At 36.7% G+C, this 27,945-nt stretch overlaps 1 protein-coding gene across 8 annotated transcripts in view; it reads left to right on the top strand.

Annotated features, from left to right (window-relative positions):
* The window catches only part of SOX6 (SRY-box transcription factor 6), a 368,657-nt gene that overhangs the window by 291,235 nt on the left and 49,477 nt on the right, over positions 1 to 27,945 (top strand). For all 8 annotated transcript variants that reach the window (XM_066187620.1, XM_066187618.1, XM_066187619.1 and 5 more), the window contains 3 exons: positions 10,471 to 10,620; positions 14,476 to 14,656; positions 17,185 to 17,375. In XM_066187620.1, the coding sequence (XP_066043717.1) occupies positions 10,471 to 10,620; positions 14,476 to 14,656; positions 17,185 to 17,375 (522 nt within the window). The remainder of the gene's footprint in view (positions 1 to 10,470; positions 10,621 to 14,475; positions 14,657 to 17,184; positions 17,376 to 27,945) is intronic.

Below are 27,945 nucleotides of genomic sequence, written 5' to 3'. Positions count from 1 at the left end.
AATTAACACTGGCTAAAGGCCTGACCTAAGAGGCAACCAAAAGTGATGGAACTGCATTTTCAGATCTAGTCTGTAATCTGTTGGGAATGGAATAATAATGATAATAATAATAAAAAATTTAGAAAGCACCATTTGCTGAAATTCTTTCTAACTAAGCTGTATTTCAATGGGCCGTTTAATGCTCAGATGGACAAAGGTATTACTTCAGTCATTGAATTGTATCAAACCCTTTCTCAGAGGCCCAGTTTAAAAACTCTACAGGAAAAGTGGCTTAGCATCATATTCTCAGAAGACCAACACTCAGTCTGTTTGGAAAGGGGAAAAAAAAATAAAAAGAGTGAAATGAGGTGTGACACGGCCGTCAAGTCAGTGAGGATTTTTTGCCTGTCCTTCCAGTCACTGGCTTAGCAAGGGAATTGTTCTTCAGAAAGTGAGAGCTCCATATCGACACAGAAGGTCTTCAATTCTGTATATATGTTTTTAAATTTGGTTTTGTTTTGTTTATTTCTGTGTTTTGGTAGCTGTACTCTGTTCCCCCTGTACGCTTTTGGCCAACCTTTTGTTCTTTTCTGACATGGCAGTAATTTAGTTTTCTCTCTAGGGGACTGAGGGTCAGTACCTATACTTTACAGGCTTAGATTTTGAATCAGTGGCACTGGAAAAAACTTGAAAGTCTGATTTAAACATCAGGCTCTCACACTGTAAGATGAGTAGTCACTTTCTTTCAGTAGACACAATGTTACATATATTCTATGGTGATATAATATATCTAATGTACTGTCTGAACTTTAGTTGTGTAAAAATTTCAGGATATATTTTTTAATTTTTTTTTTCGCTGGAAGTGAACTTTTCTTTTACTGTTTTCCTTCTGTCTCACAAAAAATTCCCAGCAGCTTCATAGGTTGATGGGGTGACATTTTATCTTGAATACTTGACGAGGTGCGGTAAAGCTTATAAACCATCAGCTTTACTTCCTAAGGTGAAACTAACACAATATTAAAAAAACAACTGCTAGGTGCCAAATTAAGTGCATTGTCTTAGCCACTTGCAGTGATTGATAATTTATTTGAGTTCTAAGCATTCATTCTTGGCTTTGTCCACAACTTTACAATAAATAGGTTGTGAACAGGCAGTTGCTGAGAGATTGTATTTAGTTGTCATAATTCGATGAAATCCAAGCCATTTGACTTCCGAGGGGCACGATCTCAGGGATGAAGCCTGGATGAGAGATCCTGCACTCAGGCAGCAAAGCAGAGAGGGCTGTTTCGATGGCCATTTCTAATTCATTGTGTCAAAGCAGGAGGAGGTCAAAAGAAGAAGAAATACAGTTTGCAAACAAAACAGAAGTGATCTTAAGAGCACCTTAATGCACATATGCCTGAAGGCAAGTTAGTTCTTTATTGCACTGGTGCATGTACTTTAAGTCTGTAGCATTTCTCCAAATTTTCATGACTGTAACTGAGAGAGACTTTGGGGTTGGATGTCTGTGCTGCCAGGCCATGGTGAGAAAAAGGTGGGGATAGGAAAAAGTGAGTAAGGCTCTAAACGTGGATCTTGCTGCAGGTGTCTTCTCATTCCACATTCTTTCCTTGTGTTTTTGGGTGGGTTTTTTTTTTTTTTTTTTTTTTTTTTTTTTTTTTTTTAATGGAGATGTAGTTGGGGTTTTTTTTTTGTTTGTTTTGGGGTTTTGGTCAGTTAGTTAATTTGTTTTCCCCCCAGAAGATCAGATTGGGGATGAAAAGCATTATCTGTAGTCCCTTTATTTTAGGAAAGGCAATGTTAATAACTTTTAACAAAAACCTAGTAAAATGTTGATTTCGTCTTCAGTTTACATTTTCCCTCACATTATAAATTTAGGTAGATATTTTTTAGCTGACAATACCTATTCAGGCTCCCCCCATCTTATGATGAACGAACCCAAACTTTAAATAATGGTGCAGGAACCACAGCATTCAGGAATAGGTCATGGACAAAAAGATCTATCATTTCTTCAGAACACAAGCCAATGTGGTTTCTTAGTCCACGTTTTTTTGAGCAGGACCTTTTGTATGTGCTGTGGGGCTCCTCTGTGAAGTAAGGCAGATTTTCTTCTCCAAAAGATGAAGAAAAAAAAGAAAAACTATGAAGGATAGATATGTTTTGGTTAATTATTTTCCTCAGAATTAGTCTGGGTCTTTGTCACTGACTTATTAGACAGATCCTCTTAACATCTGTCCAGCAGACTGTGGACTTTATTAACAGACAAGAGACCCACCAGATTTAGAGCCTGCTGGGTGCGTCTTCATCTTCACAGCTGTGGATTAACTCAGACTTTCCAGAAGAGGACAACCATATGGGATAATTGGTGTCATTGGGTAGCTAAAAAAAATATGAAGAAACAAATGTCGTCCAAACACAATCCACTGTTTTTACAGCCACAATTACTAGTCTGTTTAAGAAATAAGAAAGGCAGCATTACACTAAAAAAAGAAAATCTATTCATATCTGTGTGGGAACCTAATCAGGCTCTTGTTTCCAATGACGATGGCTCCACAGTCGCACCAGGTCTGCAGCAAGAATGCTCCTTTTGTGTGCCGATAATGTGGAAGCGATAAAATTTCCTATAAGAGACATATGTGTTTACATCATGAGATGTGTTATTTGACAAAACGCTTTGTTCTCTGCATATTTTCCACGCAGAGTTTCATGCTGGGTTGTTTTGCTGGAAAGCTTTGATTAGCTAGAATTAGTTGCTGAAGTAAAATAGACACTTTTGTTTTATGAGTCCTCTTGCTGAGCTGTAAATTATAGTAAAACATATAAGGAGTGACAGAAAGAAGTGCTGATTTGAACCTCTGACCCATGATCGGCATAAAAACATAAGATAACTCTTTCAAAGGACTACTGAGAGCCATAAATATTCCATGGTCCACTTAAAGTTAGGCCCTTTTAACAAAATAAAGCTGTTATTTTTCAGTACTGCAAACAATACATGCTGCAGTATCTGAAATGTGGAGAGATTCTTTTATTTTCGGTTTGGGCTGGCCATTAGCCACAGCAGGGCAGCAGAAGAGATGAGAGTGATTTTTCTTTTTCTGAACCAGTGCAATGAATCTCTGGTCAGTGAAAGGACTTGGGACCGGCAGACACTCAGTGGTGAAATTAGGTAACTGTTCCTTTGCTGCTTGAGAGGGAAGCAATACAAGCATGTGTCTCTCCTAAGGAGGCAGGAACTGAGGGGAATTAAGGGCCACATAAAAATTTCCCTTGACATAAAATACAATAGCAACTGACAGACACTGAAATTACTGGCGCTAATAGTTAAAAAAAAAAAAAAAAAAAAAAAAGAAGAAAAGAACAAGCTAGCCAAAAGCTCTGAAGCGAATGAATATGAATAACTGGTAAAATCATTGTTTAGGTAAGAAAGAATGTTTTTCAGTACGCAGATGAATGTAAAGGGTAAACTGAATGCCTGTAACTTTGCCTGTGACTACAAAATGTATTATTTGTATTTTCACAAATGCAGTTAGTTTGTTTGCACATATTGGTTCTTAATAAATCGGAGAGCACATTAGTCAGCAAGCGCATAAATAATCACAGCAACAATCTTTGTTATTATGACATTAGTTATGATAATTCATTAGCTGCCTGTTTGTGTTGCACCTCAACGCCTTTTTGCAGAGGTATTTGGTGTATTAGGGGAAGGTGTAGAGAATATTCACACTTTCTACTGCTGAGCAGACTCTGCAGGAGAGTGATCTATGGGTGTTTAAAATCAGAACGTTGTGTCCACTATGGATACATTAGACACGGGAAAACAGGGAAAGGAAAAATGGTGCTGTTACAAGCAAACTATGCACATCTTCACACTTGGATTCTGTAGAGAATCAGAAGTATTCTCAATAATTATTCTTTTATTATTATTATTATTTATCATGCTTCTAAATTAGACACTTTTCCCCTGATTTTTATTGCAATTTCAGGTTGCTGTGCTTGATCAACACCCTTTCAGATGTACCCATGTAGAGCCAAATAAGTCTCAGTTATTCTGCCTAAAATTCTGAGTTAAGATGATACATACTTGTTGGTTCTTAAATACTAAGCTGTTTGTTATCTGTGTGGTAGCACACGTGAAAATGATAGTCTGGCCAACAGTCCCAAAAGGTCTGTAAAACTCACTTTATTTTGCTTTGTTAGCATTTCTCTTAGAAAAACTGAGGAAACACTTCTGGGACATCTAAATTTCATCATCATAAATTTATAAAATACACTGTTTTAACAGGTAACAGAAACAAAAGGAAACATACACTTTTGGCATAAAATATTCAGTCTTGAAGAGATCTTGGGGTTTTTTTTTAGCAAAAGCTTTGATTTTTCCTAGTTTTAGATGTTTAAATTCAACTAAGTGTTGCTTTCATGTATAAGTACAATTCCTTTACAATTTTATGTTCACCTTTCCTTTACTTGCTCCTCTTCCTCCTCCTCCTTTTGTGTGGAGACCTCTGCTGGGACATAGATGCTGAGCCTTGGATGGTGTTTTTCTGGGGGTGGCATCTGGCTCCTTGGCAGTCTCCACAGGCTGCCTTCGAATTGTCCCTGGGTTTGTCACATCGTTAAGCTGCTGATGGGTTACTTGGCTGTCTTGTGATTCTGGATGTTGTTTTCTATTAGGCCACCTTTCATTCTGAACATCTACATAGGAAGAATCTCAAAACAAAAAGAAAAGCAACCCTTTTGGGTGGTGGAGATATTTTTCTTCTTTTATATATATTTACACATGCACACGTATATATACACACATTAGCCTATAATCCGTTTCTTACCTTGATGTTGTAGTAGAGCACTTAACTGCAGTGTTAGTCACAACATATTTGGTGCAAAAGGCATGTCAATGCAAAAAAAAAAGGATATTTATGTATGAAAATGGGAAGGAATGAGTACCGTTAATATTCCTTTAGAAGCAGTTCTTGCACTTAGATTAAGATGTGTCTGAAATTTTGGAGATGGATATTCATGCTTTCTGAAAAGTTGTCTTTCCTGAACTGCTGAGGGTTACAGCAGTGACACTGGGCTCAGGTCAGCACTTAGATTTTTTTTCCATAGTTATTATCTGTGACACCCAAAACATGGGTGTGAACACTAATCTGTTCTTCCTCCAAACAAAAGAAAAACTTTTTCAAACTGAAACTCTCTTTCCTTTAATCTGACATCAAATTGTTTTCAAACACCACTACACCAATAATAAACTAAAAACAAGCAGTCCCACTGAAGGTGCATTTTTTCCTTTCAGAAATGTTTGCTGGAAGTAGTGAAGATGTTGCTGGTTTTGGTGAACTTGTAAAAACCCTTTGTCATCAGATAGTTCTAAGTATTATTATTGCATGTTATGTGCTTGGAAGGAAAATGCTGGTATTATAGCTTTGCAACACTACTTACTAAATATACTATGGAAAAAATAACTGCATTACCTCTTGTAGTGCAGGATTTCAACAGCACTTGCAGTCACTCCTTAGAGTTTTTCATCTTTAGAAACCAAATTACTCATTGTCTAAATAGCTGAACTTTCATCTCTATAAATAAGATATTTCAGCTTTGCACAATTCATTTAAAATGCTGACAAATAAAGATTCTCACTTGATTCTCAGTAGCTTTATTGTTCAGTTTCATTTACTGTAGCAAATGTATTTGTTGAAGATGTAACATAGGGCTTCCATTTTTAGTAATGTAAGACTTCAGAATTAATCAGGGTTCATAAAATTTAGCATTTTTCCCGAGGAAAGAAAATAAAAGGGTGAAAGTTTCTAGAACAGATCCCTTATTTCTACTTCAAGCAAGCCACCTTCTGCTGAAATTCTTTTTGATGCATCTTCCAAGTAACACCCATTGCATTTTATTGTGGTGGGCCAGCCCTCATCCCCCACACTTCGATCATCTGCTGCACTGAGTATTGCAACCACTTTTTCTTATCTCCTTGTTTCAGACATGGCTTTCTTATAGTTTCTTCAGGATTCTGCTGCAAAAATAAAATCTGAATTACAACCCTACAGCTGTGGCCAAAGGCTCCCTCTCCACAGAGTCAGTTGAAATGTCTCTAGCCCTTGCCTTTCTGTTCCTGTATTTATGAGGGCAACTGGTCTCTCAATTTCCTCCCTGAAACTGTATATCTGAAGAAGCTCCCTTTCTTCTGTGCAGCAGCTGATCACTTTTTATTGAAGTATCTTCTCAAAGTAATTTTACCCTAGGGCCCAGCCTTGATGAGCCCCTGGTAGAAGGGTTATTATGATGTGGTTGTGGCACTTTGGGTTTATTGGGTGAACATGGCAGCGCAAGGCTAATGGTTGGACTTGATGATCTTAGAGTGATCTTCAACTTTAGTGATTCTATGATTCTATGGCCCTTTCTGTTTTCCTCACCATGTGCCACTTCTGTAACATTTAATTCTCAAAATTCTTCACTCTTATTTAAAAAAAAAAAAAAAGAAGGGGAAAACATCTGGTGCAAAGAAAGCTTTCCTATCTTCTTGTTTGCAATGCTCGGTGTCAATCGGCAGAGAATATGTCCAGGAATGTCAAAGACCTATGTGCAAGAAAAAAATCCTAGAGAAAGGGGCTAGGGGTAATGAAAGAATTTTGGTTATTGAAAGTTAGCTGGAAAAACTAGATGAAAGAATGTTGAAACTTTTGAGAGCAGTGTGTGAGCCTAAGGCCTTTGTCTTCTGGCAAGGCATGAATGAATACTGGCAGTGAAGGCAATTATGCTTCTGTGTTATGAAAATATCTCACAAAGGCATTTTGAAACCTAGATGGCATTAGAAAAGGTTTTAACATTTGGATCAGTCAAGATGGTCTGTTATTGGTTCACAGCTTTTTTAGATAAATTCTAGATTGTGGAGGATACTTTTTTATAAGAAAAGTGAAATTGAAATAATTAATCAGATTCTGTAGGCAATTTCTGAAGCGGAAAACACCATCACTATCATCACAGAATTGTTATTTTTATTTGTAATTCAATTCTTCTTGACTTGTTATAGCTCTAAGCTCTAACAAAGGCTTGGTGTGAACTCTGCCATTTCCAGGTAAAAAAATCAGTATGCGCTTGTGCTGTTCTGTACACATGCTGAGTGCAGCACTCTCCTATTTGTCTGAAATCTTTTTAATTAGATGAACATTATTCAGACTCATAGTGACCTCCAAGTTTCATAAATTCCCGTTGGATTTTTAGTATTTACAGCTGGAATAGAGTTTTAGTAACAAGTGCTTAGGTTCATGAGCCTGTAAGTTCATAGGTGCATAAATGGGAGACTTGACTTGCCACTGCCCTGAGACTCGTGGCATTTCAAAATCTCACCCTTAGGTGTCAAATCTGACTTTAGAAGAAGCCTGGTTCTGAAAACTGCAAAGCTGCATCCTTGTTTACATACCTTAGGTAAGCTGGGCTTGAAAATTTGTTAGCTATTTCAGGAGCACTGAGGAACTCCAAATCAGCATTACTTTTATTTAGATGCTGGGAACTGGATTGTAAGAATCTAACACGGTGACCTCTGAGAAAAAAATTAAAACCAGGCTATACATTCTTAAGGCTTCTTAAAACAATCATGAGTACTCGATGTTTTTGAATATCTAATTTGTAATCAAGAGCCTCCTCAGTCAGTTGTTAGCATTAGGATTATAAAACGCTCTTCTCTTTCTGTGACAGGCATGGATCAAACAAAAATAAGATATGTTTCAGTGTTTAAGGCATTTTAAGTTTTTTACTTGTGAAATAGTTTGTAGGTAAGAATTTCAGTTGAAAAAAATCCATTGAATCTTTTGCTTTTGAGCTTTAAAAGCCAACAGTCAACATTCATTCAGTGTTTGGGTTTTATTTCTCTCCTCAGTCTTGCAAATTAAAGCTTCACAACCTGACCATCTCAATGTGAGGTCCTAAATTGCCATTTTGAGCCACAGCAGTGGTATTTGCAAAAATATCCTTCTTTTTTCTCTGCAGTGGTGGTGTGCACATATTTTTCCACACTGGCTAGCTCCCCATACAAACTGGTATTTAAGACTTATACAGTTTTCCAGTCCACACAGCAGTGTTGCTAGTGTTGGTGTGAATTCTTGCAGTATTTGTACTTGCTTGTAGAACAGCTTTGTTTTAAGCAAAGCAGAAAACCAATTACTGTTACTTATTTACACATTTGCTTTTATGTTTTAAAATACATTTATTGAAATGTCAGGCTAAAGGCAGTACTAAGACCTTGGAATAACCCAGTCATGATTTATATATGCAGATATATATATATATATATATACACAGATATATAAATGACAAAATTTTAAAATTCTGTCTTCCCTTTGAAATATTTCTCCCTGATAGGCCTTGCAGTACAGCCAATACAACCCTCAACATCCTGGGAAGGGAGTGGTGAAAAAATCTAATTTTGTTCTACTTTTCCTGTTTGCATTTCCAAAATCAAACAGTTTCCTAGATAGTCACAAGAACAGCCCACTTTTCTTGATGTTAATCCTCAACATGCTGTGGGTGCTTCTGTTGCCAGTCCTGGGGGGCTCAGGTGACCAGCAAGTCCTGCTCTGGCTGGTGTCATGTGTCTCTATCTTTGCATTGATCTTGAAATATCTCTTGAAGAAATTTTCAAGGGGAAATGGCAGGGATAGGTCCTTAGTATTTATCTTTGTTTCTTGCCAGGCAACTCTATAGTAAATTAGAAGAAATAAATTCATCCCAAGCAAAGGTGTTTTTTTTTTGTTTTTGGTTGGTGATAATTTTGTTTTGGTTTGGTTTGAATTTTGTGTGGGTTTTTGTGTGGGTTTTTTTGTTTTGATTTCTTTTTTTTTTTTTTTTTTTTGCCTTTGACGGTAACAGGTAAGAGATCTCCCTGTCTTTATCTTGACCCATGAGCTTTTCCATCTTATTTTCTCCCCCATCCTGCTGAAGTGGGGGAGGAGGAAGAGGGTGGCTGGCTGGGCAGCTGGCAGCCAGCCTAGGTCAACCCACCATGCTATTTTAGTTGCCACAATTGACAGTCAAGCTTTATCTTCTATGAAAAATGGAATATTGTAGAACGAATAACTTATACCCCACATTTTTTGTGCCCTGATGGCTTACCTGAGAAGGAAATTCTTTTGAACTTTAGTTGATTAGTCTGAGTTTATTTTTACACAGAATTCCTTTCACACTCTTGAAAGTGCAACACACAGTACAAAAGTTTTAGTCATCTTTTAGTTATCTTCTTCAGGTGGTTAAAGAAGAAGTTAAATTGGTTAAAAAAAAAGAAATTCAAAACATTAATCTGTGATCCTTTTGTAGTTCCTGTGTGGCACTGGAAAGGGGTGGAAACAAACAAACAAACAATCGTTTTCAATTGTCACCCTGAGCTGTGACTCTGGCCCTCTCTCCCGTGTTTGTCTCGCCACTGAGTCACTGAACTTACAGTATTGTGTAACTTTCATTTCTGTGGAGGCTTGTTATACTGGAAAAATTGTTCCAAAGAAAGCAACAATTATGACATAAGCACATCTGGCTCTTGCAAATTATTCTTTATTAAACTTTCATTTAATTACATGTGCTGAAAGGTCTGCTTTTGATTACTGTAATTTTTTTTATTTGTCCATCTGAATGATAGTAATGTTGGAAATTACATACAAACCACCTGGCTTTTTTCTCACTAATAAGACAAAGTTTATGTAGATCTATGTGTAGAAGAGGGATTAGGATCTTCCCTGTTCATGGCAGAAGAATTAATTATTCATGGCGCTAATTCAAGGTGAGGGTTTAAGTTTGGTCACTGGAAAGCAATTGGACTAAATTTGTTTTGTTCAGCATACACTTTTTGCTGGTTGGGATTGTTTATTCTAATACAAAAGTCTATGTTTCAGTTAAACTCTTTGAAAAGTTCCGCTAGAGTTTATTTTTGTACTTTCACCACTATATACAGAGACTTTTAAGGCCTAGATTCATTATTAGCATCTATAGTAGATATACCACTGTACAGAAAGATGGAGACACACCTTGTTGGCTATTTTAACTTTACCTTTTGGTAGGAAGCCATTCCTATGGCAATTCCCAGTAAAGTTTCTGGTGTTAGGGATTAATTTCTTGCTGAGAACATAAAGACCTGGATTATTATTGTTTCTGACACAGGCTTATACCTCCTTTTTATAAATAGCCTTATAATTTCACCAGTTTTGCTTTTTATATTCAGGCACAGTGTGATGTTTTGCCCAATACCACGACCATCATTGGCAAGAGGGAAAAAAATATCAAGAAAAATCAGCAAAAGTCAAATGAAGAAAAAAGTTATTGGTGTTTGGGAGTTTTCCAGACTTTGTTTTTTCTCTTTTTACAAATAGCAGAAAGGAAAGCCACAAACAGGAGCTGAGAAAGATCTTTTAAGAGAAGAAACACCAGTGGGGAAGAAAAAAAAGTACATTTACAGCTTCTTTCTTTAGGAATATTGCAGGAATATATGTATATCTTCTTGTCTTCCAGCAACTGTATGCAGCTCAGCTGGCAAGCATGCAAGTTTCTCCGGGAGCCAAAATGCCATCTACTCCACAGCCTCCAAATACGACAGGGGCACTTTCACCCACTGGGATGAAAAATGAGAAGAGAGGGACCAGCCCGGTAACTCAAGTTAAGGTATTTTTCAGTAAAGAAAAAAGCTGGTGTTTGACAAGGACAGTGAAAGCAAAATACCTGTGTAATTGTTTTACAATTGGAAGTTGAACCACGGTACAGTTATTCAATATTCAAATAAAAAGTTCCATTTTAGTGCTGTATTATCAGTATAGAGAAGGGAAGAGAAAGCATTCACATGTTTCTAAAAATACCAGGCATCCCTCTTCCTACCAGAGGCAGCACAACAGAACCATCAGTAAAATGTGATATTTCCAAGATTTCAGTTTGTAATGTGGTAACACGCATAAATGGAATCCATTTCATGAATTGTTTCACATTGAACTCTTGAGTATCTTGAAATGTGGTGCTGGCTTACATCGTTAGGGTAAGAGAGAGACTGTAGAGCTTCTAATTATTTTACAAATCTCTAGCTGTACTTAATTCTACAATCTTGGAAAAGCCTTCTGTAAAAATAAGATGTAAGTCAGGGCTCCGGGGAAAACACTGTGTTGCTGCAGATTGATTTGACTTTTGCTGATTTCACACAGCTGCTGACAACCCCGCTGCTCCACGCTGGTTTTGCGCTGCTGCCGAGTGCTTGTGCCTGCTTTTTCTCACCAGCCTGCAACCAGGCAGCTACAACATGGCATTTGCCAGGAGCCTGGAATGAGCTCTGTGCTCCCTGTGAAACCCGTGGAGCAGCCTTTGGGTGGCTTCTCCTGCTGTGCTCTCCCGGGGTGCTTGGGGATTTCATGAGAATGGAAACCACGCTCAGGACCACCAATTTACTCCAAACTGGAGAAAAAAAAAAAAAAAAATCAACATTCAGGTGTTTTACCCATTTGAATGATAGAGATATAAATGCTGAACAATTAAAATAAATCTAAAGGTGGCATCTAGTGACTCTGTGGGGAGAGAGAGAGAGAGGATGTATCAGTTTGGGTTTTTTTTCCGGCTGCTAGCATCTTACGGGCAAACAGTCCTTAGCTTCAAACCAGCCTGAGAAGATTTTACTCGAGGTGGTGGTTTCATTGTTTTTTTTTTTTTCTTTTTTTTTCCCATTTTTTGACATGAGAGTAAAATATCACTTGTTTTTTTCATTATCATCAATCATCTTGGTAAAGTGTGGGTGAGTAGATATTTCTGCCTGGGCTGATAAATTTCCATGACACTTTTTTGCTAGGCTGAGAGTACTAATAAATAAAAAACTATTCCATTATGGCCAGATCTAACATTTATTTAGCAAAGCATTCACTTTACTTAGCTGTGGATGTGTATTAGTCTAATATTTTACCTCTTGTAATCCAAGGCCAGGTTTGAGAGCAGTCAGGGAAATTTATCGCAGAGCTTGCTACGGTCAATACAGAAGCCACCGAAAGCAAAGCCCAACTGTTCCAGCAAAGTTGCCATAGTATAGTGATACCTAACACCAGTGATTTATGGCATTGAGAATATACTACCGACTACATTAACGTGAAAAAGTAATTCTGGGAGCAAGTGAGCCAGATGGACCTACACCAAACCAAACCTTTACTGTATGAGTCAAATTTTCCTGGTTAAATTCAAGCACATATCTTCTTGAACCAAGGCCAATACTGTTCCAGGTTTGTGGCCAGCTGAGTCCTATTACAAAATTGACCACGTGCAAATTCTTGGGGGTTTCCCTACATAATGTAACTTGAATGGACTAAAGTATATGTTAATAAAACTGAAGTCTTTTTATGATTATTTTTATTGAGTACACTACGGCATTCAGAATATTAAAGGTGAAGTACAAGTGTTTTGTGTGGTCAAACACCAATAGCTAATGGAGAAATTGTTAGTATGAAAGCAGTACCTATACTCACTGTTACCCTTCTTAGGCGTGGCAGTTTTGATGATCATGCATTGCTTAACAAATCCTCTATATTTTCTCTGTTTTTAAGCAGTTCATATAAATTAGATGCATTATTTATAGAACTAATGCAATTCTTTTATGGAAGTCAGACCTTTCAAAAAGTAATGATACATTTTCCTTAAGTCAGTGACCAGAATGTTTCCCAGTTTTTTGGTTGCCTTGCAGAAATGACAATGCTGTCCATGTAATACAAACAAACAAGTTCTAGCAGTGTTTAGAGTTCTTTCATTATGGTATCAGAGGGAAAAGTATTTAAAAATTGAACACTGTAGTGTAGATTTGTATGTGCACGTGTTCACAGTTCCCAGCCTGGCAAACTTCATAGTCTGAATGGGGCTCTGAACTCTTGTGAAAAGTTTATGGAAACCACTTTTTATCTGTGCAAGGAAAGAGGTCGTGTGTTAAGTGTGGCCACAAACCACCAAAATGGGCTCTGTCCATTGTACCTTTGGGCTTCTGCTCTCTCCTGGAACCTGAAAGGGTGTGGATGTTTGTGCACATTCTGAGGCCAGGATGAATTGAAATGTCATGCAGTTCTATGGGAAAAGTTTAAAGCTGGTGATGCTATGGCATTATGAATACCTGTTTGTTATGTTTTCCTGTTTAATACATTGTGTGTGACCAGATGTACTTTGCTAGACAGTAAGGAGAATGGAAAAGATGAGATAATGTGATTAATTATTGTACTTTGACATAATTCTAAGCTTCAAAGTGATCAGTGCAGTGTTTTAAAATATGAACAATCTTTTACATCCAGCATAATTCTGCTCTGGGCGTATTTTGAATGGGAGATCTATCTTTTTACTGGACTCTTTAATGGCAGAAAATCACTGTCTCACAGTTTCCCAAGCGCTCTGTCTTGCTTAATGTACCAAATACAATTAAAAAGCTCAAAGAATGGGAAGAAAGTTGCACTATTAATGTTCATACTTATCAAAGAAATTAATTGCTTGAATAATTCTTCTTCAAAAGGTTAAGATATTTGTAGGTGGACCTATTCTGCAGCACAGAAACAATACATATGTCAGAGAGAGTTTCCTCCTCAGTTGCAAATGGAAAGCATCAAATCGTATAAAGGCGCTGATACTAGATTTTCACACGATTAAAAAGGTTCCTTATCTTAATGCAAATAAAACATACAGATATACTTAAATGCAGCAGAAATAAGTACACAATATCGGAATAATACAGAAGTATCAAACAAGGAGCAAAATAGCAATTATGTGGAAAATAGTTTTGATTTTGCATAAATCTGTCAAGCACTTGACATTTGAATAATTAAATATTATAAAGTTAACAAAAATAGTAGAAAATAAAATATATTTTGAAGTGCATCTGGTATGTAGTCACTACCCTAATAAGTAAAGGAATTTGAATTCAGTGAAATTCTTATCTCCCGTTATGAGGGACCAGCATAGATTATTTCACTAAACAAAACATGCACTCTGAATTAGATGCATGGAATGTATAAGCTAGAAGCAGCTTTAAATGTGGGCCAAAGAGCTGTCAGGGTTTCCAAATGATTCTTTCATAGTAGTACTTCTGATTCCTTAGTTTCTAATACATTTAAAAATAAGCTACATAACTTATTTTTATAGTGCCAGGAACTTTTCAAAAAGAACCAGTGCAAAAGCATTACCGAGCTGCTGGAAGTTTTAAATAATTCTTTGTAAATGCCCTAGGTTAATTTAGATCTCTGAAAACACATTAGGAAATTAAGCTGTAATGTGAGCTAATTCAAATTTTAATTTGGCAAAAAGAATGATCCAGTCACATAGTTAATGTAAATAAGAAGCATAACACAGAGAAATTAATGAGGTTTCCTTTCGTTGAATCTTAAAGGAGGCAGATAATTAGCTTCTTTTGTTATTATTGCTGCGGAATGTGGTATTGTCTTCGAGGTGTAAAGTAACTGCTGCTTGCAAAACGGTGTGTTCATTTGTCTTTTCCTAATAGTTATTTACATTAAACTCTTGCAGGATGAAGCAGCTCAGCCGCTGAATCTCTCAGCCCGACCCAAAACAGCTGAACCTGTCAAATCCCCAACATCTCCAACACAGAATCTCTTCCCGGCCAGCAAAAGCAGTCCAGTGACAGTGACGAACAAGAGTGGCATTCCCAGCCCACTCAGTGGATCTCTGGGAAGGGGATCCTCTTTAGGTAACTAATCTGCCCTGTGGAAAGGAGAAAATAGGCATGAATAGGTTTTCTGCATGAAATTCCAACCTGAGCACAGTTAGTTCTGGATTAAGTAGATACTTTGGTGTACATTTCTGTTTAAAATGAAAAAAAAAAAAAAAAAAAAAGAGTGAATCTTTTTAAAGAATTCTTGATTACCAAAGTTTTATAAGAGTATCCAAAGAGCTGTAGCACTGTGTGACAAACACAGGAAAGAAATACATAATGTAGGAAATACACATAAATACATAGATAAGTAAATAAAATTAGATATATATAACTTGTAAAACAGGTTTGCGCAAATATCTCTCCTAAAGGGATCTACTTGCTGGGTGTATACACTCAAAGTTAACTTTTAAGTTTTGACTTCTGGAACAAAAAAATTGAAAACTGTCTTTGCACACACATAGAGCCTCACCAGATACTAGATAGATATATATTTTTTTATTAAAGATGGGAAGGCATCTGTCCAGCCAGTTTATGTCTTTATTTGATCATATTTTTATTATTTGATCGTATTTTTGTTTTTTTTCACCCATCTGTCAGGATTTTGTTGATTCATATGGTTACAAGTAGGGAATTTTTCACCTCTGTTCAAGATTCTTTAAGCTTATTAAGTGATGAAACAAAATTGGTCTGAAAACTATGTATGGAGACTACTTTAACCAGTCAAGAAACAGAATCAAGAGCAGCAAAATGTAGATGATCAGCCCTAAAGTTCAAATAGTAAATTTTAACAGTGACTAAATACTTACTACAGACCACTTATTCACAATCTGTAGCTCAAGTGTACTTGTAAAATATATAGAAACACTTGTGAATAATGAATAGATATGTTAAATACATATATTAAATATATAAAAATTATAGGTTTTTTTTCCATTCCCAAACACTTGGGAACATCATGATCTCTGAAAGATATTTTCTGCAACTATCTAGATACTCTACCTGTCAATTTATTCGCAACTAACACAGCACTATCTTACATTAGAAAGTAAAATATCAATCTGAAGTCATAGACCATTCAAGAGAAAGGAGCACAGAAGTCAAGTAGTGCCTAAGGTATAAATATTTTTCATGTAAAGTCATAAAAAAATTTTGTCTCAGTCCTTAAGTATAAAAAGAGACAGGAAGAAATTACCAAAAATCAACAAGCCGTGTAGGAGCTTTTGCTACATTTCAAAATAAATGTAGGTGATTACAAATATAAATCTCTTTAAAAATCATGCAAATATGGTTCCCTGCTTCTTTGGAGTCCAGAATGGAACTTCATGGCTGAAATGGTTCAGAACATTGCAAATTTTCTTCATCAAGAACAATGGTTGTCTTATAATACATTATTTTTTATTTTAGAGAGGGGTGTTTCATTCAGATAGAAAACATCATTAGTCCCAACCCTTGATGGGATGGGATGAAAAGATCACAGTCTGCATCCCTGCTAACTTAGACCATAGTATTAAATTAAGCATCTGGTTCCCAGGATAAAGTGTGAGAAACCTTTAATAAATTTTATTTTAAAATAATTCAGGGTCCTTTGAGGTTGAATTTGCTTGTATTGTACTCAGCTGAACTTCAGTAAAATGAAAAGAATATAAAAATTAGTCTACTAGTAGTTGTAGACTCTCAATAAGTACACAAATCTAGCAAATTCAGAGCTTTTAGAAAAGACATCTGCTGGTCAGACAGATGCAAGGTCACACACAAACTGTGAAACTTTGCTCAAAATTCCCAAGCTAGAATATATCTGCACCAATCTATCCATGTGCAGTAGAGAGAATACTTCCATGTAGGAGCAGGTAGATCACAGTTTTATCACAGCAACAAAAAGAGAAACAGTCACAAAATAATTGCTGTCTTTTTTCTCTCAAATCTAAAACTACATGTGGGGTACTCATCTTCGTGAATTCATTGTAAGATGTAACAGCAGTGCTTGCCTGAGTTTGATGCCCGTTTAAAAGTTTCTTCCTGTTCAGAGTGATAGAAAGAAAACTTTTTTTCTCTACTGATTTAGAGATTTATACTCATGTTATGGTGATAATGACCTTTGCCCCCAAAAAGTAAATGTGAGTGCTCTTTCTGAAATGGAAATCCAAATGTCTAGAGTGATGGTTCTCTCTATAAAGTTCTAAGAACAGACATGGAGTTTCATGGCCTAGTAAATGAAATTTTATTCCTTTGTTCATTTCATTAATTATTTTTAATACCTCAAAAGGTGTCCAGTTTAAACTTCAGAATACTGTTGTCTTAAGCACATTTAAATTTGAGTATGCTCAGAGAACTCCGTATCAGGCTATCCCAAGACCTCAATGGTTGTATTCCTAACAGCAAAAGAAGTGCATGAGTTTATCAGTGACTTCAGTAAAGTAATTCAGCCTTCAAACAGACAATTGCCACTTCTCCTCCTTTTGCAGATCTTGGTTGGGTGCAGCTCTAAGAGTGTGAGAGCAGAGTTCTTACCCTGGATTCCAATTTGGATAGTTTCCTAAATAAAATGTGTTCTTTGTTTATAGATATCCTTTCCAGTCTTAATTCACCTGCCCTATTTGGGGACCAGGACACAGTAATGAAAGCCATTCAGGAGGCTCGAAAAATGAGAGAGCAAATCCAAAGGGAACAGCAGCAGCAACAGCAGCCTCATGGTGTTGATGGAAAATTGCCCTCCATGAATAACATGGGTCTAAACAACTGCAGGAATGAAAAGGTAATGTCTCCCATTTCCCCACAGTCTGTCACTCACTCTTCCTGGCAATATAGCTTCTTATTTTTATATGAAATTTCTTTTTAGAGCTTTTAGCCATCCCTGATTTCATGCTAAATACACCTGGTCACCTCGCAGTGCTGTGCCACAGACTTCTCTGGGTTTACATGACAGCATTCACACCCACAGTCCTGTGCACGCCTGTGACAGAGCTGTAAGTGTGCCCATAGGAACATGGAAACAGGTGGTTGAAGCCTCCACTGTTCGTGGTCACTAGGCATTGAATTGTGCTTTTGAGAATGGCTGGATTGATGAATATGGCTAAAAGGCAAGTTGTCTACTAGCATGATTGAGTATTACAATTCCAGTGTGTGAACTGACTGTGCTTGAATCTGTGGTTCAGGTGCAACAAAGTACTTAGGCTCAAAATAGTTGCTTTTGGCTCTCAGTTGCAGTGGGAAATTGGAGATGAAACATTCTTTGTTGACTCTCTAGTGTTGAATCATTGAAATGAGATGGCACACTAGAGTAAAAGGGTAGATGAGAGAAAGTGTTGGGATAACGGGACTAGCACTGTACCGAGCAGGACATGACCCAGCTTACAAAATAGCAACCTGGGATCATCTGTGAAAGGTAAGGAAGAGTTTCTATCACACTTGCTCTAAGGACCAGTCAGAGGACAAAGACTCCTGGAAAATTCCCTGAACCTGTATTGTCCCATTCTGTGGCCTTTTGAGGTCTTCAGAGTCTGCTCCAGCAGCAGATCTCTGCGTGTACACCAGGGCAAGAGAGCAGAGGATCTGGTAACTGGCTGAGGTAAAAGGCAGCCATCTGGATGGAGAATGCTTCTCTGTTGTCTTCCCTGGAGGTGCCACGAGCTGCAAAAAATACAGCACACAAGTTATTTTTCACCACTGACACAAAGTCAGTTAGAGACCACAGTACTTATTCCAGTCAGCTAGAAAGGGAAAAGCATTATCCCAGTAATTGCTAAAGCTTTGGCCAATAGAATGGTTATGATGCTATTTAGTAATGAATCGAAAGAAAACTGGCACATTAGTTAGCCTATACAGCTTCCGGTGTTTCAGACTATTTGTTAAAACACTCCACAACAGCAGGTAGCTCCAGTGCCTATAAAAATTCTGTGATTCCCTGTATCAGAGGGCAGGGCAGGTTCTTCATTTCTTGGGTGAGGGAGGGAAGATCATATTGTGGCCCAAAGACTAACAGGAGTTTTGAGTCCAGGTTGATTATAAGACTCAGCAGAATATTCACTGCAACTTAAATGATGAATTTGATAATATTTTTATCTTTTCTCAGCCCACAAGGGAATGCTTGGGTGAGTGTTTTGTAGCAAGCCACAGAAAGACAAAAATATGTCATAAATAGACTCATTAAAGATTGATACACACCTTTAAACTACATTTTATATTTTTGCTTGGTAGTTTCTTTACAGCACTCAAAACAAATAGTGTCTGTTAAAAAAGATTGGTTAAAATGTTGCCACACAGGATAAACAATGCTTTTCCAAGTCAGACTCGGTGTCTAATAAATATTTATGTCTGCTAGTATTATTTTAAAAGTTGTAATTTAAATACAAGTCGATATTATTAAAAATATTGAAATGAATAACTGATCAAGCAGGCTGTATTCAAACACTCTAATTGTAAAGTTAGTGATTGTCTTAAGTAATCAAGAGGCAGGATACTAAAGCCCAGGTTATAAAAAAAATTGTCACATACATGATCAGTATTAAGAGTTTATAAATTATACTTATTTTAAAATTTATTTTATGAGTTTCAGTGGCTTGACATTTAAAAAATATCTAATATGCTATAAGGACTATTGAAAGAATTCTTAACATTTGATTTCACTTTGAAATATAAGTATAAAAATGGCATCCTCTTACTTATTGAGTCTCTTCCCTGCGTATTTTCAGTATCATGTTTATGTCTTGAATTCGATATAACAAGTTCCTATTTCATCTTTCACCCTTTAAAGCAGAGTCAGTAAATATTTCAGTGAATAATCTGAAATTTCTATTTTGTGCCGGTTACTAGCAATACACAGATTGATGTACAGCTTCCAGATTGAAGTTATACATCGGGCAGTCTGAGCAAAAAAACTAATTTCTTTTACTTGCAAGTATAGCAGAGTGAATAGCAACTCTTTAACAGATACAAACAACCTCATTCTCATTTCTGTGAGGAGGCTTTTCATGGTAACACTTGCAACTTTTAAAACCTAAGAATAAAACAGCAGCAGGGAAATCTGTTGTTAAGTCTCCTAGTGACCCTATGCAGTCGTATTTATTGCAGCGGGCACTACAGAACCATTAAGGCAGGAAAAGCTTGTAGGATGTGCTCTGGTTTTACCTTTGGTGTGCTGGTCTGTTATCCTCGCCCCATAAATGTGCGAAAAGGCAGGGGTGGCAAAAGAACAGGATATAAATCAGTCATTTTCAATGATGGTATATCCCCACTCTTATTCTAAAGAAAATAAAAGTATTAATTCGGTCATGAATACTAAGAAAATGCATTTATGTTTTATAGCAAGTATAAAATACATTAAAACCAGAAGAATCCTTTGCACAAACGGAATCCTAGAACACTCCTCTTTCCCTCTTCACCCTCTGCCTTTCAATTTTTACATTATGATATACTTCTTTTACTCTAAAAATGATGGGCAGGATGATCCAAATGGGGGTGGGGGAGCAGGAATGCTAGATCACTTCAATTAGAGAAACATAATTTTGAAATAATTGTATGCCAAGAAAACTGCATATAGTTTCTGTCATAATCCCAGTGAAGCTTTGATAACAGTTGCAATTTTGGATAGGTTTCTTTTGAAGAATCAGAACCCTGTGTTTTCAGGACCAAATTCTCAGAAATCAGGTTCAGGTAATTAGACTTGTAGAAATGAGTAGCTGGAAGCTGGCACCAGAAAAAGATGACAAATTAATTGCCTGCAGCTGGTTTAAAAAAGCTATTGAGTCCTGGTCAGTTATTGGTCTTCGAGTTCAGATAGTTGGTAATAGTTTGTTGTGCAAATGATTGCGCTCACAAAATTATGTACATAACTTCAAAGCCTGGGCTTAGACCTTTTTGAAAATGTGTCATTTAAATCTCAGAAAGCTTTGTATTTGGTTACAGACACAGAATTGAAAATTGTTTGTGTTCATATTCTGCTGTTCAAAAAAAAAAAAAAATCTACAAAGCTTTCAAAGTGCTCACAGAGATTCACTCATCAGAAAGACCTAAACAAAAACATCCAGCACTCTGGGACAGCCCAACTTTGTCATTTGCCAAAGCATTAGGATTAGTTTATACTTCTGAGATGATAGCATCCTGTGGAGTTATTTGAGTTTGTGTGCTATTGTGGGTTAGGACAGGCAGGTAAGCACCACGCAGGCTTGGATGGGGAGGAGAGTCAGAAGGGTAAAGTTAGAAAATCTGTGGGATGTTTAGTATAGTTTCATAAGTCTAGCAAAAGCTGTGTGTGTAAGCAAAGTAAAAAAGGGAATTAATTGACTACTGCCCATTGCCAGGCAGATGTTTAGCCATTCCCAGGAAAGCTGGGCTTCAGAACAAATAAGTTACACAGGAAGACAAATGCCCAAACTCCAAACATTTCCCTTTCCTCATTCTTCTCACAGATTTATTGCCGAGTCTGATGGTGTGGAATATCCCTTTGGGCAGCTGGGTTCACCTGGCCTGGCTCTGTCCCCCTCTGAGTGCTTGGCACACCCTCAGCCTCTTCTCTGGCAGAGCAGCATCGAAACCAGAAAAGGTCTTGCTGTAGAAGCCCAGTTGGGCAATGGGTGAAACATCCCTGTGTTATCCAGCACAGTTTTGGTCACACATCCAAAACTCAGCAGCATGTGAACTAAGTTTAACTCTGAGTCTAAACCAGTACAATGCATATGAGGCAAAAAAATCACTATAACAGAGCTGAATTTTTTCTGCTCTGCCTCAGGTGGAGCAAAAAACTCAAGTGTGGTCTGACTGAGGAGAGGGAAGAGTAATGGTGTCAGTCTTTTTACAGAACAAACAGAAACACTGGGCAAGGGGAGAGAGAGTTAGGAAAATGAAGAAAACAGTACACAGAGCTTTTACCATGTGATAGAAGCAAAAGTAAAATCAGACCAAAAATTCATCTTTGTTTAGAGGATGCGACTTTTTTCCAGTCAAGGCATGTTCACTGTCAACAAAAAAAGAGTACTTAAACAAAATCTGCATTGCTTCAGCTACTTGTATTTATTTTAGTATTTCAAACTACCGTCATTGCCTAGAAGATTTGCTTTGATTTAAGGTTTTAAATGAATCTGAAAATGTTATATAATTTATAAGATAACTGACATTATTTTAAAAAGAATCAGATCCGATCTTTTTTGTACATAAAGCAGAAAAATGCTGACAAAGATGCTTCAGAAAATTTTTGGTATAAAAAATATAGGTAGAACTGTGATTGCGGAAAAATATATGAAGTCAAGATGTGGTAATTGATTTTGTATTTATCCCAACATATTTGTATCCCCATATCCCCATTTTCTTACCACGAAGCATATTCATTGAGATCTGAGAGTAGGCAGAATTGTATATAACATTTTTATGTTTATTTTCTATTACTCTTTTGTAGATTTTCAGACAACTGTGTATTTGCTGTAGGAAAGCAGAATTAGACCCCAAAATAAATTACATGAGTCATTGCCTACTTCCTGGGAATTATGGTACTTTAGCACCTCTTCTAATGAGCCTTTTATTCCTTTCTTATCTCTAAATCAAAGTTTCACAAGTTGAATCCACGTAATTTATCCTAATATAGATCACAGTTTGTATGCAAAGTGTGTACATTCTTAAGAATGTGCATTATTCACCCCTGGAGATATTACAGTCTATTGATCAAATCCATATTTAGCCACTTGGATTTGACTTGATAAGCCATAACGACCCCTTTGGAGGTGTTACGCTCTGCTGTATTTAGGGACTGTTAAGTGTGTGGATTATTGAGACAATAGAGTGTAACAGCTCCTCTGGAGCTGTTACACTTCATCATGTACATGAAGCTCCTGCACACATCTACAAACTTGCACAAAAACACTTCAGGAAGTCTTTGTAGGAGAAGTCACTAGTCATGCATGATCTCCTTTTGGCTGCCTACAGCCCTGCAATGGCTCCGGCACCGTACTGTTTTTTTTGGGTTTTGTTTTTTTCCTAAAGGCAAGTAATGCTGCATTATGCTGCCATCGGGTTGTTGGTGGTTTTTTTTTTTTTTTTTTTTTTTGTTTTTTTTTTTTTTTTTGGCCAACTTTTTTCTCCCTATACATTCAGCATCAGAGACAGAACAACTGCAGTGGAAGGAGTCACACTGTCTCATCTGCATGTGCAGGAGATTTCTCAGACAATCTCAGAGAATCACTTTGTTACAAGCATCCTTGCTCTTAGCCAATTCTCAACTCTGTTAAAAAACCCCAAACACATAGTTAAGCAAATGCTTTTCCAGTTCATTCTGCATGCAATTCTACTTCTCCTTTTACTGAAAGGAGTTCTGACCACTCTTAATTTTGGAACATGAATTAATTGGCCAAAAGGGTCTTATGGATTTCTTATAAATCTTTATGAATATGTGGTTTACATTTGCAGGTAATGATGTCTTCTAGTTTCCTTTTTTCTTTTAAGAAAAACTTGTATTTTCTTTTTTTCCCCCTTTAGTTTCTTTTAGCAGACTATTGGTACTTAGCAAATAAGAGGCCAATGCTTATATTTCAGGCTGCAGTGAGACATGACAGAAACTAAACCAATTTTCAAATGGATCCTTATTTCTGTTGGTTGAACCTTTGTTCTACTTGTAATTAAAGGATGAGTGCCTAAAAATTAGGAAAGAAAAAAAAAAGGATAGCAGTAACAACAGCAGATGACTAGTTTTACAAAGTTACTACTTTTTCTATGTTATTGGCTCCACAGTCATTGTAGAAAGTTCTGGTCTCACTGTAACTTAAGAAAGGTTAAGTTACAGCTTACACTTAGGTATAATGTAATTTAAGTATTTAGATCCCATAATAAAAAATCTAGAACTGCATAGAAAGGGAAAAAAGAAAGACATTGATTTACTTGAGGAACTGTTAGTGTGGTCTCACTTTCTTGCAAGAATATAGGCAATTTATTCAACTCAGTGGGAGTGTATTCCATCTGTCTAATGAAGACTCTGATTTCTACAAAGAGACACTGCAAAATGTTTTTTCCTGAGTACGTCATCCTGCTCAAACCTTTCCCTGGGGACTTTCTGGGACGTGGAAGGACAAGTTGCATAGAGACAACCTCTTTGCAGATCCATCATTTTAGAACAGATAAGTGACAGGTCTAAGTTAAACGTCCTGGAATAGGGAAAAGTTTCAAACACAAATCCCAGCAGTCCTCAAAGTTCTTACAAAACAAATGTCCTTTATACTTGACTGTGAATCTGCTCAATTTAGTAATCTACTTGTGGCTGTACATAATACATGTAAGCTATGATTTTTTTTTTTTACACTGGGTGTTCAAAGTTAATTTCCTAAAGCCATATTTGGATATCAGTATTTTTAATCTGAAAAATCTGTATTTAAAAAGAAAAGAAAAAAAATAGAAAAAAACTCCAGTTTGTTCCAGAATTTTTTGAAACTGCAATAATTCTGCAATTTCTTTTTCAAGCTTAGGGCATATCCTAGCTACATAAACATGTGTCTTCATTTTATACCCATTGTAATATTTCCTTAATAATTTTGAAAGGAAAATAGTGACTCAAGTAAAAATTTTTTGAAGTGGCTGCAATGCAGGAGCCTAAGTTCCACTGAACTAGCTCTGAAAATTTTACCCCAAGGCAAACAAGCAGATTTGTGGCTGCATACACAGTAACAGTCTATTTTCAGTGGAATTCAGCAGTCTTGTATCCTTCTCCAGCTCTTTTTATGATAATTTGGACAATTCAGAATTTCAGCTGATGTAATACTGCCCCCTTTTATTAGAACATGAAAACATGCTGGACCTCAAACATTTAGGTTTTTAGCTGGAGAAATTCTGTTTATTTATGCTGTTGCTTCCAATATTTGAATTTTCATGCCAAGATAAGATAAAGGCTGACATCCGTATGCATTTATAACAATGAACGGGGGGAAAATAGTAATGATTCCAAGCAACATATTTGTTCAGGGTGTATTGTGTGTTATGACTGGACTTCCTAGGCAGCAAATCCTTCAGGGAATTCCTGCTATTTTTTTAAGAAGTTCAAGGTGTAGATGATTTCTGCTGTTGTATGAATGGCATATGCGTTTGCATTGGTTTTCTAAGTGTATTTAGGAGCACACTGAGTGTTGTCATTTTTGTTTATCTTTTATGAGTTCTGATCAGGAATTAGATGCATTTTTGAAAAGATGGATGGTTTTAGTATCTCTCAGACACAGGTAAATATTGCAATGGATTTATGCTTTGCAACTACAACTTGCAGTGTAATTTAAATTAAATTCAAAGCAGAGCTTAGAAAAAAAATCCTTGTGTCTCCAACCATATCTTTTAAGCAGAAATGTTTCAATTATAAACTAAGGAAAATGACTAACTTGACTTTGGATATAACCCTGAAGCTTGTAATGTATCACTTGCTTTGTAGATATCCCAGGAAACAAAAACAGTTCAGACATTGTATCCATACTTAGGGAATTGTTTTTTTCTGATCTGTATTTGTGTAGCGAGAAAGGTGATGGGAGCTGTAGCGGCTCATGCACGGAGGGGTCAAACACAGCCATAACATTGCTGCTCAGGTTCTAAGAGTTATGGGAGGAAAATACCAGCGCTAACATCAGCCCCTGCAGAAGAGCACAGCCCCATTATCAAGGCCAGGTTTGTAATGGGAACCAGGTGCAGAAGGCTGTGGGTATGAGATCTTGTCAAGTCTGTTCCTCCAACCCCAGAGATAGAAATATTAGAGCTGCTCATGAATCGTTAACTTTGTCTGTGGGTAACGTAGGATGCAGCCTCTAACTGATCACATGCTCTTGCTCAAATGCTATTTACACCTATGTGTAGCCACACTCGTGCCTATTGATGCACCTACCAAATTTTTCTTTTTTCTTTTTTTTAGGCTGACTTTGTATGCTGTGTGTAGAAAGACATACAAATAATGTATTTGAAATTTGCACATTAAAAATACATGCTTGCTGAAACTGTGGAACTGACAGGGAAAAGACAAAAAGAAACAGTGCAAAATCTCTGGCATATGTAGGTCATCTAAATTTGCAGATAATTTAGCTTTGGTGACAGCTTATGGATCCAGTTTATACCTATAGAAGAATTTTCTGTGCGACCTTTTTTTTTAAACCTTTTGCTCAATTACCTTACTTTCCAAAATTGTCTTTATAAAATTGGTAGTTTGTGAATTTCCAGTCCATGCATTAGATGTACAGTGAAATTCTTAGTTCCTCAAGTCATGTAGAGGCTGATTAAAATAAAATCTAAATTATTTTTTCTATCAATTAAATTATCAAAATTATTTGAGTGAAAAATATACAATATTTGAAAACTATACAAAAATTTTACAGGACCATAAATGAAAAAAAAAAAAGGTTTGACCAGCCCAGTGGTGATGTACTTTTATAGGAAAATAAAAGAGAACATAACTAGACGTAAGCAACCTCTATGAAGCATTGTTATTTGAATGACTGTATACACACAAATGGAGAGGCACACATATGTATTCACGCAAACACACACTCCCACACACTTCAGAGGGTCAAAACTTCCCATATTAGGTGAACTTTTAAAGTTTTTCATGCCTTCAGTTCAATGCCAAGAGCACTTGGTAACAAAATACTCTTTTCAGGAAAGAAATCAGCACAAACTTTTGGTATCAAGAGCTATTTTTACACTTGAATAATGGCTGGTAGAGGTTTAGCCACTACCTGTGCTTAACAGTATTCTTGCTGAACACAGCTAGGATTTTTTATTTTTGTTGTCAAGGCTACTCGAAGAGGTTGTCTAACTTCAGGGTTTAGACCAAATTAATAGTAGTGTTAATTAGAATGATGATGATGATGATAATTGTACTAATGGGGACTTGTCCCCTTTCTTCTGTTGCCTTTCCAGCTCAAGAAAAAAATGCCAGATACACTACTTTTTCCCTTGCATGGGGTATTTCATGTGAAAAGGATACAAACTTTGCCCCATTTTGGTCTTCTCCCTTAAATTTTGGAGCAACTGAAAATTCAAAAGGAACAGAATTAGATTGAAACATGTCTCAGGGATGTGTTGAAAAATTTGCACAAACCAACAAGGATATTTTTTTCCAAAAGATGATGTTCTGCCATAAAGGATAGTGTGTTTCTGATGACTGTAACAGCATAATGATCTTCTTATATACAATACATTTCCCAAGCTACTCAGGAGAATTTACAGATATATACTGAAATTTATTCTGTGTTTTTACTATGCTCCTCCACAAAACAATAAAGATGGGTTGAAAATTATTGTTCAAGCATAAATTTGCTAGAACAGGAATATATTCATTGATTTAAATTGTGGGTCAGAATGGCAGCTGCACAATCCTATCATATCACTGCCTCAATTGTCCTGAGAAGTACAGAATACATTTGCATATTATTTCACACTTAGATACAAGCAAAGACATCCGCAAAAGTTACTGCCATTTTTTTCCAGGCTCTGTGTATTCCTCTAAGCAAATTTGCTACACCAAATGCATTGCCAATATAACTCTCATATATCTGCAGCAGATAAAGTACAGCAAGGATAAATTTGGCTTGCTTTCCCTGATACTTCATTACTTTCTAAAATTAAAAATGTCTCCCGTTTCTCAAGTGTCATTAGACTGCATCAATAGGTATGATAAATTCAAATACACTCCCTGTTGTTTAAGGATAAGCTGCCTATTTGAGGGATTATACAATACTTTTTGCTGGCTTAACTGCTCTGCTTCAATCAAAAGAGGGAGCATGCTAACAGGTAAAATTGTCTTCTTTTATCTCATGAAAAGACTTGAGACAATAATGCGAAGCAGTGTTTGCAAATGTTTGTTTGAAATCTGATTAGTGGACTCTGACCATGCTTAGTCCTTGCTTTGTTTCTTTTCACAAATATTCATGCAAACGGGGTTTTATTTCTAGGAGTGTATTTACATATGAACATGGACATTTGTGCACAATTAGGTTTTTGTACTTTATGCCCAAATTGCTCAACCCCTCTTAGTAAGAAATGGAGGCTTTGATGCAGCACCCACTGACCAAATGAGGAATACACTATCAGGGAGATCTTCCAGCCCTTGATGGAGGGTCAATGCTAATTATAGATATTTACAGCAGCTCCCTGAACTCTGCAGCAATTTAATCTAGGGCTGCTGAAGGCCTTGCTGCACTATCCCTTACCATTGCCATCTTTTTCCTACCAGTGGTATGCCAGAAGCGGATTCATTGGTCTTTCTGTGGCATTGAGGGTTTTGGATGTAGGAGCTGATAGATTGAAGTAAAAGCTTTTTATTACCTAGGAGGTCTTTGAACTGAGAGAATTCCCAGTTGCCTATTCCCCCCCCAGGTAAT

The sequence above is a fragment of the Chamaea fasciata genome, unplaced genomic scaffold (genome assembly GCF_029207755.1).
Source record: "Chamaea fasciata isolate MVZ Bird 193981 ecotype frontalis unplaced genomic scaffold, bChaFas1.0.hap1 SCAF_7, whole genome shotgun sequence".
Taxonomy (NCBI): Eukaryota; Metazoa; Chordata; class Aves; order Passeriformes; family Sylviidae; genus Chamaea; species Chamaea fasciata.
This window is presented reverse-complemented; position numbering and strand designations above follow the sequence as displayed.